At 43.4% G+C, this 16,017-nt stretch overlaps 2 protein-coding genes across 3 annotated transcripts; both read left to right on the forward strand.

The window, feature by feature from the left end:
* The first annotated feature begins 212 nt into the window (after positions 1–212).
* Positions 213–4,821, forward strand: rpl9 (ribosomal protein L9). The gene is made up of 8 exons (XM_035636143.1): positions 213–237; positions 798–844; positions 937–1,052; positions 2,055–2,150; positions 2,265–2,397; positions 3,070–3,150; positions 4,231–4,360; positions 4,660–4,821. The coding sequence occupies exons 2-7, from the start codon at positions 799–801 to the stop codon at positions 4,335–4,337; spliced, it is 579 nt and encodes a 192-aa protein (XP_035492036.1). The 5' UTR covers positions 213–237; position 798; the 3' UTR covers positions 4,338–4,360; positions 4,660–4,821.
* A 1,017-nt stretch (positions 4,822–5,838) lies between these two features.
* On the forward strand, positions 5,839–15,679 carry rfc1 (replication factor C (activator 1) 1). Of its 2 annotated transcripts, none has more exons than XM_035636124.2 (23): positions 5,839–5,966; positions 6,142–6,303; positions 6,886–6,961; positions 7,070–7,186; positions 7,460–7,755; positions 7,970–8,044; positions 8,297–8,374; positions 8,472–8,837; positions 9,044–9,157; positions 9,355–9,534; positions 9,720–9,833; positions 10,105–10,516; positions 10,602–10,714; positions 10,800–10,914; positions 11,557–11,645; positions 11,855–11,992; positions 12,233–12,328; positions 12,410–12,663; positions 12,758–12,875; positions 13,792–13,937; positions 14,051–14,264; positions 14,644–14,832; positions 14,949–15,679. In XM_035636124.2, exons 1-23 carry the CDS (start codon positions 5,964–5,966, stop codon positions 15,039–15,041), a joined length of 3,558 nt encoding a protein of 1,185 aa, XP_035492017.2. In that variant the 5' UTR covers positions 5,839–5,963; the 3' UTR covers positions 15,042–15,679. The 2 variants fall into 2 exon arrangements, with proteins under 2 accessions (XP_035492017.2, XP_035492018.2); XM_035636125.2 differs by having other exon boundaries at positions 5,863–5,966; positions 9,720–9,824.
* The last annotated feature ends 338 nt before the right edge of the window (positions 15,680–16,017 follow it).

Consider the following 16,017-nt stretch of genomic DNA (forward strand, 5'->3'; position numbering starts at 1 on the left):
AAAATGTAAATACAATAGCAGTGAACTAGCTATTTACATATGGACCTATATATATATGGACACCAGTGGTCAAAGATAAATTAAGATCAAATATATAAGTGTAAATATTGCAATGAAAGATTTACAGAAGACACAATCTTTCTGTCGATCGACTTGTAATGCCTGATGACGGCACGTACGTGCTCTACAACAGCGTCGTGACGTCCTTCCTTCCTCCTTTCCTCTGCTACCGGCGAGGTGAGGACTGCCGAGAAACTGTCCCCGGGACTTTTATCTAACTCCATCTGTGTCAATTAAACATGTTTATGATTTTACCTTAAACCAAGAGTCGCGGAGAACATTGTGTTTCACGACACAGGCTGTATTTTCGCCTTACTGTAGGTTTGTGAGGAGATATATTAGCGGTTTTCCCGCTGACTTGTGTTTTCAAGGCCTGACGCTGCCGAGGGCCGCAGCGGCTTGAACCGTGCTGTTTATAAATGATTCATCTTCTTCCCGTGGCTCCGGTTGTCGCTAACGGACACGAACATGTTGATAAAGTTGATTTGTGTAGCAACACGCATGTGGAACACCGCTCCGACGGTCTGGTGTAGCTCCACGTTAGCATTAGCGCTAAGTGCTAGTAGACGTGTGGCTGTTCTGTGACACTGAACGCATCTCCCAGTATAAACCGTTGGAACGTGTTAGGTGTTCAACATGTCACCACAGCTCCGCGCACGTGTCTCACTAACCACGCATTCAAAACTGTCGCTGGTAAGATAATGAAGTTGTGACACGGTCTGTGTTCGTCTCCACAGAATGAAGACCATTCTCAGCAGTCAGACTGTCGACATCCCCGACAAAGGTGAGCCACTGGTGATCTCTGCAGACCACGTCAAGATCTTGAGCGTCTTTATTACCTCTCTAACTTTGTGTTCATTTCATTCCCCCCTGCAGTCGAGGTGAAGTTGAGGGGCCGGACGGTGACAGTCAAGGGGCCCCGTGGAAAACTCACCAGAGAGTTCAACCACATCAACCTGGAGCTCAGCCTGCTGGGCAAGAAACAGAAGAAGGTAAGGGACAGCGAGAAGATCGTGGATCTTATCAATGTAGTGCACATGGGCGAAAGTTATGTAATTTATATGTAAAGTACATGGAGTTATGTGAATGAGACCTAGTAGTGATGGTGCATACAAAGAATCAGCTGTACGGACGGCACCAGACTGCTGATCCTCACAAGTTCGCAAAAAGTGAGTGAACACAGCAAAATGAGAACATCACCTAAAATGGTTGATGTTGAAACAATGTTTTTCAGGTGCACAGGAATGAAACTTTAAATGAATAAAGTCGCTTCATAACTGCTGGACGAGTTCATTATATCAACTTAGACGTTTGTCAGTGTTGTGTTGCCAGCTTATCTCTGCTCCACCCAAATTGCCCAAAGTCAGCTATGGCAGGATGTAGCCACAACTGGGTGATATGGTTGAAATCAATATAATAAACCATGATGAAGTTTGTGAGATAATCAAACTGTTGCACAAAGCAGTGATCAGTCTGCCACTATTATGAAGGACCTGGCTCTCATTCAATAACCATACTAGACCTCAGTCACAGATATATAAAATCGAATTTCATTCAACACTAGAAAGTTTGAAAATGAAGAATTAAACTTAATATCTTCTCCAAATAGACTTTATTGTAGAGTATATTGTCTAATTTGTCTTGTTTCTGATATTGTGAGCAAGCCTATTGGTTCTGTGTAATAGGTTGGTTAAGACAGACTATTTTAAGGGATGTTGTGCATTTATTGGGTATTTGATGTCGTACAAATTAACAGGAACCTGTTAACAATGTCAATCTCAACATCCAAAGATGTTGTTGACAACCTCTAATTGTCAACCCCACTGATAATAAAACCCCAAAGCCAATGAAACTGCAATGATTTAGAGGCTGACATCAACAGATGTTGTAGGTTTTATTGCTTGACAAATGACTGTTAGATGATCAACGTGATGATAACTGTATCAGAACCAGTCCACTTCGGTGAAAATGATGTGAGTCACTGTTGTCCTCAGCTTCGTGTGGAAAAATGGTGGGGTAACAGGAAGGAGCTGGCCACAGTCCGCACCATCTGCAGCCACGTCCAGAACATGATCAAGGGAGTCACTTTGGTGAGATTTCAGTTCTACTTGTCTGATGGAGTCTGCAGCAGTTATTGACTGTGACCGGAGTCAAGCCACATGCCAAGTGTTGATGAATAATTTTCCCCTTCTGTCCGACTGCAGGGTTTCCGGTACAAAATGCGTTCCGTGTACGCCCATTTCCCCATCAACGTCGTTATTCAGGAGGGCGGCACCATGGTGGAGATCAGGAACTTCCTGGGAGAGAAGTACATCCGCCGTGTCCGAATGAGGGCTGGTGAGTCTGCATGTAACATTCATACTGTCAAAATTTAACCAACAGAGAACTTGACATGGCACATAAATGTAAATAATAAATATATATTTTGTAATGCAATCTAGTGCTTTGTAGCAAATAGGTTTGAGTGTCATACATAATGACTTGTTTCTCAGAAGCTGAGACTAAGAATGAATAAGATGCATCAGAGCAAGTCTTGTAAATACATTCGATCATTTGCCTAAGAAGGTAAATGTGATGTTTCTTTGCATTTTGGGGAAATGATGTCCCAAACCTAATGGACTTACTATTACATATTTAACTGTTCTTTTGGACAGTTATTGGATATTGTCATGAAAATAAAAACCTGTAGTAATAAACACTACAGATCAAGACCAGGATCAAGTGATGGTGTAATCAAGTGACTGTATATGCAGTTTTCTTGCCCTACATGTATTTAATGTTAAGTTCCTTTTTGTCAGCCATGTGTAGAGGCTCTAACTCAGGTCTGATGCTTCGACGTTTGATCCTCAGCGCCTCGTGTTGAAGTATCTTCGTTGAACTGCTTTTGCTATGTATAGCAGCTTCACCAGCATCTGTCTGAGGGACTGTGAGTCCCTTGTTCTCAGGTTAAAGTGCACTGGACCACTTGCTGTACTTGATTTGATCATGTGACTTCTGTTCCTGTCTCAGGTGTGATCTGCGCCGTCTCCGCTGCCCAGAAGGACGAGCTGGTGTTGGAGGGCAACGACATTGAGCTGGTTTCAAACTCATGTACGTTGTCTCCTTTTTCTCAGCAGCTGTTCTCTGCTGTGATTTCTGAGCACATTATTACACAAATGATTCTTTTGCAAAATGTGTCCGTCCCAGTATTTAAGGTCACACTTAAGTCCAATTTATCATTTAACTCATGCTGCAAATTGTCCATATTTTTCAAGCAGGTTACCCGATTTGATCCTTTCAGCTCAGGCAGCGTAATTTAAAGATATTTAAATCAAACAGTTCATGAACATGTGTTGTTAAAGGACACAAACACAGGATCTGCTGGTGGCATGTGATTGTCAGAGGGCTGGTACTGCTCCCAAACTCTCACTATTAGACTAAGCTCCTGTTTTCACATCAGTCCTGTGTAGTAATAGATCCAGTTTTCAGGAATAGTCCTCCCTCCTCCTGCTCTACAGAATAGATAATTTCCCTTATCTGAGTTCATTTCCACATTTTTGTCACTATATATAATATTACTTTTCCTGTCAAAAAGAAGCAACACTCTTCCTCATTACATTTGCATCATTAATTACATGAAAATGTTGATGTGTTGTGTTTAATTTATTTAGTCTTTGTATTTGGATTAGTAATTCCAAATACGTTTGAAATCAGTGGTTCTCAAACTTTTCTGTCTTGTGACTGTTTATAGTTGAGACAAAATTGAGGTACAACCCCCTTTTCAAAGTGTAACAGAGTCGAGAAGTGAGCACTTCAATTAAAGGGTCATATGATAAATATTTTAAAGCCCTAAACAGAAAAAAATATACACATTTCAGAGAAAAGGTTAAATATTTATATATTTTGACTAAGTAAAAATTGTTGATTGTTTTGCAGCTCCTTGAGGGGGGGGACCCTGAATCCCTGAATGAGAACCACTGGCTGTTATTTGTGTTAAAGCACCTTTTTTCTCTACATGTGGTTATGTAGTCCTTTAGTCAATAAGATTTAATTGTAAGATCATTTGAATCAAACACCTTCCCCCTTGACAACTGTTATAGATTTAGTGAATGTCCTCCATCTCTCTCCTCCTTTGTAATTATGTAATCCCTATGTGATGTGCTGCTTATCACCCCAACCTCTCTGTTCCAGCCGCTCTGATCCAGCAGGCCACCACAGTCAAAAATAAGGATATCAGAAAGTTCTTGGACGGTATTTACGTGTCTGAGAAGGGAACAGTAGTGGCACAGGATCAGTAAAAGTTCCACCTGCAGTCGTAGAGGTTAGACAACGCCGCCGACGCCTACCCTGTGGCCTACAGGGGGCCCCCTCTTCTGTTTTCCTTTTATCTTTCTTTCACCGTCTTGTTTTTGCACATGCATGTTTTTTTATCCTTTTAATCCAAAAATCTACATTAAATCTTATTTTTTGACCATTTTCTGACAGAAGAAACTCTTTTAATTGCTCATGTCACGCAGGCCATCAGGCCTTGTTAAATGAAGCATGTTAAACCACCGACCGGTTGCTGCATGTGACCTTTATTTTATTTTCTCCGCTCACATCCCCCCCTTATGTTTTCAGCGGCCTTGATCCAACAGGCCACCACGGTCAGAAAGAAGGACATCAGGAAGTTCCTGGACGGCATCTACATCAGTGAGAAGACCACCGTGGTGGAGCCGGAGGCTGAATAAATGTTCACCATGTTCTCTAATGACCAATAAAACTACCCCCTTTTCCAATTAAGTTCTCCTCTGGTTGTTGTTTTTTTTTTTAGCTGAAACTAAGATAAGCACCAATGGAAATGAAAGGTGATCAGAAACTAAACATTAATACAAAATTTTGGTTTATGTGAACAGAGGAAATGGATTTTTTAAGCACAAATGGTTTGTAGAAATGGAATATCTATTATAAACTAAATTCTGTGGCCAATATATTTTCTTGCCTATTTGTTAATTTATAATGAGGCTTAAACTAATCGCAGGTGATATTGTGGTTGTCAGTGTATTCATGACTAGTTCAAACTCAAGTTAATGATGTAGCTTGAATTATCTGCTCTATAGGGTCTGACATAAGTTTAAACTAGAGCTGTACTGAACAAATCAGGTGTTATCAGTAATGGCACATGCAATCAATACTTTTTGAAACGGCGTTTGATCCCATCTCTAGTCAGTCTCTGAAGTGCACAGTACAGGTCAGGGTTCAAACATGGAATATCTCTTTCTCAGGCTTCTCGATGGAAGATCAGACCTAAGAAGCAACAGAAATTAACACGAAAATTGGGCATCAGAGCTGTATATTTATTAAAGCAAAGTTGTAATTGAGGGAAATATTTTTTCAACAAATTATGTAATTCCTGTCGATGCAATTGTATCCACAGATTAATGATGGGGGGATCAAATCCAACCAAATCATTACATTGATATGAGGGTTAAGCATTCCAGATGTGACTAAGAAGTTATTAAAAATACTTCAATAAAATCCATTTAATCTTTAATTTATTCAAATTATTAAAACTCAAAAGACTTGTTCTCTGTCTCACATGACTTCTGTTTTGTTTTTTTGTTTGTTCACGAAATCAAAACACACAGCATGACGACATATTATGTCATTCTTGTGAACGCGCGCCGGATGATCACAACAAACGTAGCGATCTCTACATCCCTTCTTCAATTGCGTTTAATTTTGAGTTTAAAAAAACAACACGCACGCTGAGTGACGCGCGCCGACCGACCGACCAGCCGACCAACCAGCGGCCGGCGCGTCGTCATCTCCCTGCGACCGCGGCTCAGTCTGGTCCCGCTTCGCGCCAAGCGGCCGCAGCATCAGGAGCCTCGTCGCAGACAGACGAGCTGAGAGCAGACGACCGCCAGAGACGCGTCTTCACCATGGTACGTTACAGCTCGTCGACCCCGAGGGGACCAGCTCTCCCGTTCGTTGCAGTTCGGCCCGCAACACATTTATAATCCACTTTGTTCTTCGAAGCCGTTGGTATTTTGCTTTCGCGGTTGTTGTTCACGACGGGCGAGTGACTCGGCCGCTGTCAAACGTGTTTGTTTTGTTCAGGACATCAGACGCTTCTTCGCACCGACTGCGGCGAAGAAACCGCCTTCGAATGGGAACATGAGGGCGGAGGAGGAGGAGGAGGAGGAGAAGAAGAGGAGGAGGAGGAGCAAGCCGCTGTCACCAGCCGAGGTCGTGAAAGAGAAGAAGAAAGAGACCTCAAAGGCAAGACGATCATTCTGACGGGGGACAGAGAGATCTGCTTCTGGGTCCTAGACTAACATTGTGCTCTAGATTCATCTCGTCGTTTGGATCTGGACTGGATGTGAGAAGAGCAGTGAACCATCTCCCACCAAGTGTTTTCACAAGTTGAATCCAAGTCTCACTTATCTGAAAACGTGTTAGCTGATATAGTCTAATCTAGTAGAAATTTGACAGGTTTTAGTTTAATTTTTAAACCTGAAAAGCATTTGTTTCACAAATAGAAAAAAAACAAAAGTTTCACACAACTGAAACTGCATTTCAAACAGTCTTTACCCTCTGTCTTTAATCCGGTCCAGATTCTGACCAGCCTGGACACAATCTCTATTGATATAGAGATTGTGTTTTGAACTCTTACTTGAGTCTACGTGTGTCATCAGGTCCAGGTCTAAGTTGAAAGTTGGTTATTTAAAGGTGAATTTCCTGTAACTTTCCTCTTAACTCCTGAATCTCAATATGATTCCGGTATCCTTGTTTTTCTTCTTTCTTCCTTATTCAATTGATTCCTTGTTTTCACCTGGATTGATGGTTTGGCGTGTTTTTCAGGTCAAAAGCTCCAAAAAAGAAGAGAAATGCAAGGATGGTGAGAAAAAACGAAAGAAGCGCGGCGTCATAGAGTCGGGTAAGAATGATACTCGTTTCATGATTCCCCCTGAAGAATTGTGCTCATGTTGCTCTTCATCCTCTGTGTCTTTTTCTCCGCTATTTAATCTTTGGTTCTTCTCTTCAGACTCGTCGGAGGAGGAGCCAGTGAGGAAGTCAAAGAAATCCCCCAAAGGGAAAGTGAAGAGCAGCAAGGCAGCGCCGCCTGCCAAAAAAGATCCTGTGCAGTACGTCTCTGAAACAGGTGATGGTTTGTTATCGTATTTCATATATTGCGTATATTATACTCGATTCCTTGTCAAGTCCACCATCTTATTTATAGAGAACATTTTCATTACTTGAGAAATTTCCAACGGCTTTTAAAATGAAAAGAAACCAGTAAAGAGTTGTAATGAACAAAACTAAAAGACTGTTAAAAACTGTGTAAGAAGATGGATCTAGCTTTAAGTTTAGACTAATGTTTTCTTTATTTAGGAAAAGGTCTGTTTTCAGAGGTTTTTCTCTCTTTGGATTGTAGACTCGGACAGTGACAACTTTCAATCCTTGAAGAAGGTCTCACAAACCAAGAAGGACAACACGTCCAAACAGACAAAGTCACAAGCGGAGGGCGCTCGTCTTGGGCCGAAGCCTCCTGTCAAGTCCTCCACCACACAGGTGAAAACTGGGCTGAAGTCCCCTCCGGCGCTCATCACCCCCAAGAAAGTCACGCCTCCTCAGCCCAAACACACTCCCACCTCAGTATTGGACTACTTCGGCGGTGGGACTATTCAGCGCTCGGACAAGAAGCTGGTTGCCAGCACCAAACGAAAAGCCGTGAGTACTGACGGATGATTTTCATCAAGGTCACGACTCTCTCTCTCTCTCTCTCTATCTCTCTCTCTCTCTCTCTCGCTCTCTCTCTCGCTCGCTCTCTCTCTCTGAGTTTTCACTCATTGATCCCTTTCAATACTGCTTACAACAACTGATCAGAAATTTACAACAGATTCACAACAAACTGACTTAAAAACATCTCCACCTTCTTCCTCAGCCAACTCAGGACACAGACGACCTGATCAGTGATGAGGAAATTGCCAGACAGCTGCAGATGGATCAGGACATGGAGGTACGCTGATCGACATAAACAGGGAGCTTTTTGAGTAATTTGTTATACAAAAATGTGATGCTTTTATTTTTGTATTTTTTATTATTTTGTTTGAAAAAGTGATTAGAATGATTCATTTTGGACTCTTGGAAAATAACATGGGCTTTTGTTTGTTAGTGCAGATACTCGTAGTATACAGCGATTCTCACAGTTGAACTTGACTTCTGCTTTTCCATTCTCATCCTTTTGTTTTCCTCTTCTGACTTTGCTCAGATGGAAAAGCAGGTCCACGAGGACGAGGAGTTTGCCAGGACGCTGGCCCTGCTGGATGAGGAGCCACAGGCAAAGAAGGTAATGAACAGTGTTAAAAAAAGGGGGTGAGGGGGCTCACTTCTGATGCCAGCTGTTAATATTGATATTGTTAATAATAATGTGTGTCCTCATCCAGGCTCGTAAAGGCTCGGATGAAAAACAAGCCCCTGCCGTGATTCCCAAAAAGAGCTGCACAGACTCTGCTGCTGGCAGCACGAGCAGCCTGTCGAAGACCAACCGGAGCGTGTTGGAGGACGTGGTCAGTCCGTCTCCTCAGAAGAACCTTTCCTCTCTCAAAGCCAGCTCCAAACTGGCCATGATGAAGAAAAGGGACCAAGAGAAAGACGCAGGGCCAAAGAGCAAAACCCCCATGATTTCACCCACAAAAATTAAAACGTCTCCCAGAAAGGAGCCCATCGCCTCATCAAGCTCAGACGTGAAGTTTACACCCAAAACAGGAACAACGCCCACTGCACTTAAAACTTCTCCAAAGAAACCAGAGGTGAGCTTTGTAGATGCCTCCTCTGAAACGTCTTTTCCAGATCATCATGGATATAATCTATCAATGACGTCCTTATTTGTCCCCGACTGGTTGTGCAGCACTGACACAGGAACTACAAAGCACGAAAAAACGTCATCTACACATAGTACACGTTAAAACCATGGAAAGAACAAGTTACATTCTCCTCCGTCTCTCAATCTAAACAGAGCACAAGCACGAGTCCCGATGACGCTGAGAAGAAGAAAGTCAACTCTGCAGCTTTCAGGAACTTCCTCAACAGAGATGGACCACGAGCTCTGGGCTCCAAGGAAATCCCAAAAGTAACACACACACACACACACACACACACACACACACACACACACACACACACACACACACACACACACACACACACACACACACACACACACACACACCACCCTTCAGGCTGTTGTGCAAAAGACAAAAAGCTGCTGACCACCATCTTGGTCCGTCTTGTCGCGATGTCTGACCGTACGCTGTGCGTGTTTCCCAGGGAGCAGAGAACTGTTTGGAGGGCTGCGTGTTTGTGTTGACGGGAGTCCTGGAGTCCATGGAGAGAGATGACGCCAAATCCTTGATCGAGCGCTACGGAGGCAAGGTGACGGGCAACGTCAGCAAAAAGACCACCTACATGGTGCAGGGCAGGGACAGCGGGGTCTCGAAGATCGAAAAGGTGACCAACCTGGCATCCTCTACCAAAAAAAACAGAATAATGGAAATATACAAACAGCAGCAGTTACACACCGATTTAATTCCCCTTCCTGCCTCTTTTCTGCACCGTTTCCCTGCGTGTCAGTCGTCCAAAGACACAACGTTTGTCCAGTTTGACGTAACGCTCTGTTGTCTCGCTCTGCTCAGGCCGAGAGTTTTGGAACCAAGATCCTGGACGAGGACGCTCTGCTGGAGCTAATCAGAACCAAACCAGGAAAGAAGTCCAAGTATGAGATTGCTGCAGAGGCAGAGGTCAGCAAAGTGTGTACTGAATCTAGTCATGCAATTATTTAGCTGTTTTTAATGACAATGTAAAAAGCAGCAAAATCTTCAGTTTAAGAAGCTGGAACCAGTGAATGTTTGAAAATTGTGTGAAATGACGACTCATCCTTTAATTTGATTGACTCAATTATCGATTGATTATGTAATTGTTACCCTTTTCTGTTGATTTGAATCATTTCAGCATGTAAGGATGAATTTTATTTCGATTTGCTTTGTAACTGTTTTAAATTATTTATTTTTCCTCAATTAGAGCAAAGCCTCAAAAACCAGGACTCCACCTGGTCAAGCATCAAAGAGCACCCCCAAAGCCCAGAAGATCTCCCCTTCAAAGGGCAACTCCAGGTCCCCTCACACCCCAAGCCCGTCAAAGACCGGCCTGGGACAAGGTCACGGCAGCAGGACTACTCCTTCCGGGAGAGGCTCAGGCCACAAGACCCGGAGGGAGCTCGGCCTTTCCTCCTCCCGTTCGCCTTCAGCCCCGGAACCATCCCCCCGATCGAGGACTGCAGAGGACGCCAGTCTGCTGTGGGTGGACAAGTACCGTCCGCGCTCTCTGAAGACTGTGATTGGCCAACAGGGGGATCAGAGCTGTGCCAACAAGCTGCTGCGGTGGCTGCAGAGCTGGCACAAGAGCCACAGTGCCACCACTCCCAAGGCAACAGGTTAATTTTGTTTTTCAATGAATTTTAGTTTTGATATATGAACCTGTATTAAAAACCACTTGCTTTGTGCTTCTTCTTTTTGCAGCAAAGTTTGGTAAGTTTGGAGGAGGGAAAGATGATGGATCATCATTTAAAGCTGCTCTGCTCTCTGGACCTCCGGGTGTGGGAAAGACCACTACCGCCGCCCTGGTCTGTGAGGTCAGTCTCAAAGCAGCAATGTTTCAGTCAATTTGTGTGAGAACGAGAATCTTGTCTGAAACTCTGATTGTGTGTCGGCCTGTAGGAGTTGGGCTTCAGCTACGTGGAGATGAACGCCAGCTGTACTCGCAGCCAAAAGAACCTAAAGCAGGTCGTTGCCGAGTCACTAAACAACACCAGCATCGAGGACTTCTACAAAGGTGTCGCCTCTCATCATCATCATCATTATCTCTGTATTTCTGTTTTATTTCACGTCAGCCGTCAGAGTTACACACTGGTGTTATTTTCACTAAACAGTACACCGGTCTGTATTAACTGAAAGGTTTCTTCCTGCGAGGCAGCTACACAGTCTCTCGATTTTATTTGATTCCAAAAACACATTGAGGCCTGGTGATGTAGTGCGCATGTATATTTATGTATGTAAATATCGATATGTTTGTACTTACAAGTATTAAAGTTTAGTGGTTAGTTCTTCAGACAGTGTGATGTATTGACTTGTTTGCGTGAAAAATTGTGAGTCCGATTTTTTGGAGTGACAGTACCTGAACTACTCAAAGCACATGTCACATTTACTCTTTTATTGCTTCAATCTGCTGATAAAGTGTAAACCCTTTTCAGAATTTTTTTTTTTTTCCTTTGCTAAATAATTTTCTCATGGAGAAACATAGTCATACTGTATGTAACTGTGTGTGTGTGTGTGTGTGTGTGTGTGTGTGTGTGTGTGTGTGTGTGTGTGTGTGTGTGTGTGTGTGTGTGTGTGTGTGTGTGTGTGTGTGTGTGTGTGTGTGTGTGTGTGTGTGTGTGTGTGTGTGTGTGTGTGTGTGTGTGTGTGTTTGTTCTAGGCACGTCTCAGACAGTGAGCAATAAACACGTCCTGATCATGGATGAGGTTGATGGCATGGCTGGCAATGAGGACCGTGGAGGAATTCAGGTAAATAATTAATAATAATCACATGTTAGAGGTGGAGCCAGTTGATCATACTTCTTCACTTATCTACTCCTAGCAAATGCTAAGATTAGAAAGCATCACCTTGGTAGTGAAGTGAAACAAAATAGAAATTCAGTTTAATATTGCTCGATGTCAGTGCTCATTGGTTCCCCCGTCATGTATTCTCGACTCTGACCTCTGACCTCCTGTAGGAGATGATCGGTCTGATCAGAAGTTCAAAGATTCCCATCATCTGCATGTGCAATGATCGTAACCACCAGAAGATCCGGTCCCTGGCCAACTACTGCTTTGATCTGCGCTTCCAGAGGCCACGGGTGGAACAGATCAAGGTAAATGCGCGCGCAGGCACGCACAACACGCACGCACACACTCTCTCTGCAACATCTGACAGCATAAAATTATTTTGGGTTGTGAGGATTCTTGTGAATGCAGACATGAAATCATGTCTCTTGCCACTTGTTTGCATATGATTTATTAAAACAGCAGCGATAGACTGAAATATTTTAAAGTAAATGTTAATGAATGTTAATATTAACTTTCCCCTCTGCTTTTCTTTCAAATTTTTTCAGGGAGCCATGATGTCCCTCGCTTTCAAAGAAGGGATCAAGATCCCGCCCCCAGCTCTCAACGAAATCATCCTCGCTTCCAATCAGGATGTCCGACAGGTGAAGAAGAAAAAAGGCTCATGAACGTCCATTCATGTCTTCGCTTGCCACCCTCTCACCACGCTGACTGTTTTTCTGCAGGTGATCCACAACCTGAGCATGTGGTCAGCGAAAGACAAGGTGATGACGTACGACCAGTGCAAGTCTGACGCCGCCAGCGCCCGCAAGGACATGAAGCTGGGGCCATTCGACGTTTGCAGGAAGGTGTTCGTGTCGGGCGAGGACACTTCCCACATGAGCCTCATCGACAAGTCCGACCTCTTCTTCCACGACTACTCGCTCGCGCCGCTCTTCGTCCAAGAGAACTACCTGCACGTTCGTCCGGCGGCTGCCGGGTGAGAGAGGCTGGCTTTTCCCACCTGAAATCCAGTTACTTCACAGAAATGTGGAGCTGTTCTTTCAATTTCTAATGTCTGTGTCTTCGCACAGTGGAGATCTGAAGTCCCACCTGGTGTTGCTCAGCAAGACAGCGGACTCCATCTCTGACGGAGACCTGGTGGACAGACAGATCCGCTCTCGGCAGAACTGGTCACTGTTGCCAACCCAGGTAACACACACAGACATACACTGACATGTAAAGGTGAAATTATTATATATTATTTTCTTTTGCGAGCAGAAGATTTGCAGTGGAAATGGCTTTGCCAGACAACTGACGGCACGTTTGCAGAGCAACAGCCTCAGTTCTCCATCGCTTTCTACAAGGGATGCATTCAGGCACAGCACCCGGTCGTCAGTCATCAGTGTTGCCAGCTACATCCATAATGCACAAGTTAAACTGGCTGCTAAGCAGCAGCTGTATTGATTAGAATAGAAGTGTCTGTCTCCTGTCACGCACACGTGAAATGGACGATTTGATAAACCGTCTGAAAAGCTCCCGACAAATCACGACCCTTTCATTCATCTTGCCAAACCTTGACCAGTCACGAATCCCGGAATCTTCTCATAGAATCTTTTTCGCCGCTGTAGCAGTGAATTGACGTTGCAGCTATGAGATCCATATAACTTGTAGCTGTTTGCATATTTGGCTCTGATGATTTGCAGGAACTCCACAGAAGAAGAAGACATTTTTAATAACACACTAATTTGACACAGTCGACACTAACCTCAGTGTCTTTTGATGTCTCATAACATTTACTTTTGTGTTTGCTGTTATCTTTATAACTTTCTTTATTTTGTGTGGGGCCGATTTTTAAGAAAAAAAACACTGAAAAATAATTAAATTATTGTAAACACCAGTGTAAAACTTATCACGAGTTCAGTCTTGTAATGACCTAATACATTTGAACAGACACGAGCTCACGAGTGTGTGTGTGTGTGTGTGTGTGTGTGTGTGTGTGTGTGTGTGTGTGTGTGTGTGTGTGTGTGTGTGTGTGTGTGTGTGTGTGTGTGTGTGTGTGTGTGTGTGTGTGTGTGTGTGTGTGTGTGTGTGTGTGTGTGTGTGTGTGTTGCCTGTTGTGCTGTAGGCCATCTATGCCAGTGTGTTGCCAGGCGAGCTCATGAGAGGCTACATGAGTCAGTTCCCGACGTTCCCCAGCTGGCTCGGCAAGAATTCCTCCACCAGCAAACATTCCCGTATCGTTCAGGAGCTGGCATCACACATGAGTCTAAAGTGAGTCGAGCTTGCACCACTGTTTAAAAAAAATAAAACAATATTTTTTAACTATTTACACATTCTCGAACACAAAATCAAACTTGAGTGTTTTACCTGTTTGGCTCCTGCAGGACATTGAGCAGCAGACAGGCGGTGAACCTGGACTACCTACACTACCTGCGGCAGGCGCTGCTCAGCCCACTTCAGAGGCTCGGAGCGGAGGGTGCCAGTCAGGCTGTGCAGCTGCTGGACAACTACCACCTCATCAAGGAGGACGTGGACAGCATCATGGAGATCAGCGTCTGGGGCGGACAGGCCGATCCCTACTCCAAACTGGACTCTAAGGTCAGAAGGAGTATTATACAGTATTTATACAGTAGTTGGTTTGGGCCGTTGTGATTGGCTGCCAGTAGAGCTGTGACATACAAGAGTCAGCATCTATTTTGATAAGTGAATAATCCTCATATTCGTCATAAACACAAGTGCTAAACATTGATGGTTCTCACGTGAGGATTTGATGCTTGTCTTCATCATACATGATAATAATCTGAATGTCTGTTTGTACTGTTGGTCAGACAAGACTTTGGGTGACAGGGAAAATACGACAGGCTTTTGTCACTATAGTAGACAGACCAGAACACATCACACACACAAAAATAACCAACAGAATGACAGATACGGCCAATCCTGAATTTTGATATCCGTGCTGACGTCCTCCTACCAGGTGAAAGCAGCCTTCACCCGAGCCTACAACAAAGAAGTTCACCTGACGCCGTACTCCCTGCAAACTGTGAAGAAGGGCCGCCGCGGTGGAGCCGGCGGGGAGTCGGAGCAGGGCGGGGAGGACGTGGACAACGGACAGCAGGAGTCCGAGGATGAAGGGGAGGGCCTCAAAGCCGACGCCATGATTAAAGTAATTCAAACTGCAATAATCGTGTGCAAACGCAAACCTACGTCTTCTTCATCTTTCTCTTCATATCGTATTATATTCTGTGACTTTATGTGTTATATCACGTCTGTCTCTTGCAGCAGAAGAAGGCCAAGGCCCCCAAGGAGTCAAAGCCGAAGAAAGAAGATTCTGGGAAGGGCAAAGGCAAGGGGAAAGGCAAGGCTAAGAAATGACATTAAGAGAAACACAAACTGACCTTTATTACAGAATATAATACTTTTCTCTGCACTTACACTGATCCTGAAGTGAGCATTGTAAAGTAGTGACGCCAGCCTTAGACTCTTCAGGTAACTCATCTGACCCTCGGCCAAACACTCCAACAACACCGGCTGAGAAACATCTGTCCTGTTTATTTTTAAACCTCCTGTCATGACAGTATTCGTCTCCATACTGAACAAATGATGCACATTGTTTTCATTGTTCCAGCCGTTATCATGTCTGCTCACCTCTGTCGTCTGATCAGTAGTGTTGTGCATTTCTTCTGTCGTCTGTTTGTGGTCCAGGTGTCGAGGCTGTAAATAATGTGACTGTTACCTTTTGCTATGTCTACAGTACATATTAGAATATTTCTGCTTTGGTTGTACGGTTAGCACTGATGACTCTGTAAATGTCACTTTTGTAAAGATTTCATGAGGATTAATAGAGAAATATGTCGCTCATGAGTGTCCTTGATTTTTTTTCTTTTCTTAAGAGAAGTGGTTTTGTTTTTATATAATCATTTTTTTTAATAATTCATTCAAATTATATATTTAGTTCATGCATTTGATTTTGAAAAATCCACTCAATCCAAATAAATGATCTATGCAGTGAATTTAAGTGTAGTCCAGTAATGCTGATCCTACGTTTGGACAAACTCAACAAATGAACAGATTATTGGCTAAAATAAGGGCTGCAATGATTATTTTCATCATTAGTTACCCAAACTCTTTTCTTGAGTTTGTAGCAGACACTGATGAAACCAACAACCTTGTCACACTTGATATTCTATAATTTCAAGTTTTCAGCTAATACAATATTAATATTTTGTTTGCATTTGTCCTCTGTCGTAGTAAATTGCCATTAGTTGTCGAATTTTGGTCGTATTAACAACTCTTGATATAGACCATATTGAAAATTGTTATTAATTAAGTGGAAAGTGAATCATCCTAA

The sequence above is a fragment of the Scophthalmus maximus genome, chromosome 8 (assembly GCF_022379125.1).
Source record: "Scophthalmus maximus strain ysfricsl-2021 chromosome 8, ASM2237912v1, whole genome shotgun sequence".
Lineage (NCBI taxonomy): Eukaryota > Metazoa > Chordata > Actinopteri > Pleuronectiformes > Scophthalmidae > Scophthalmus > Scophthalmus maximus.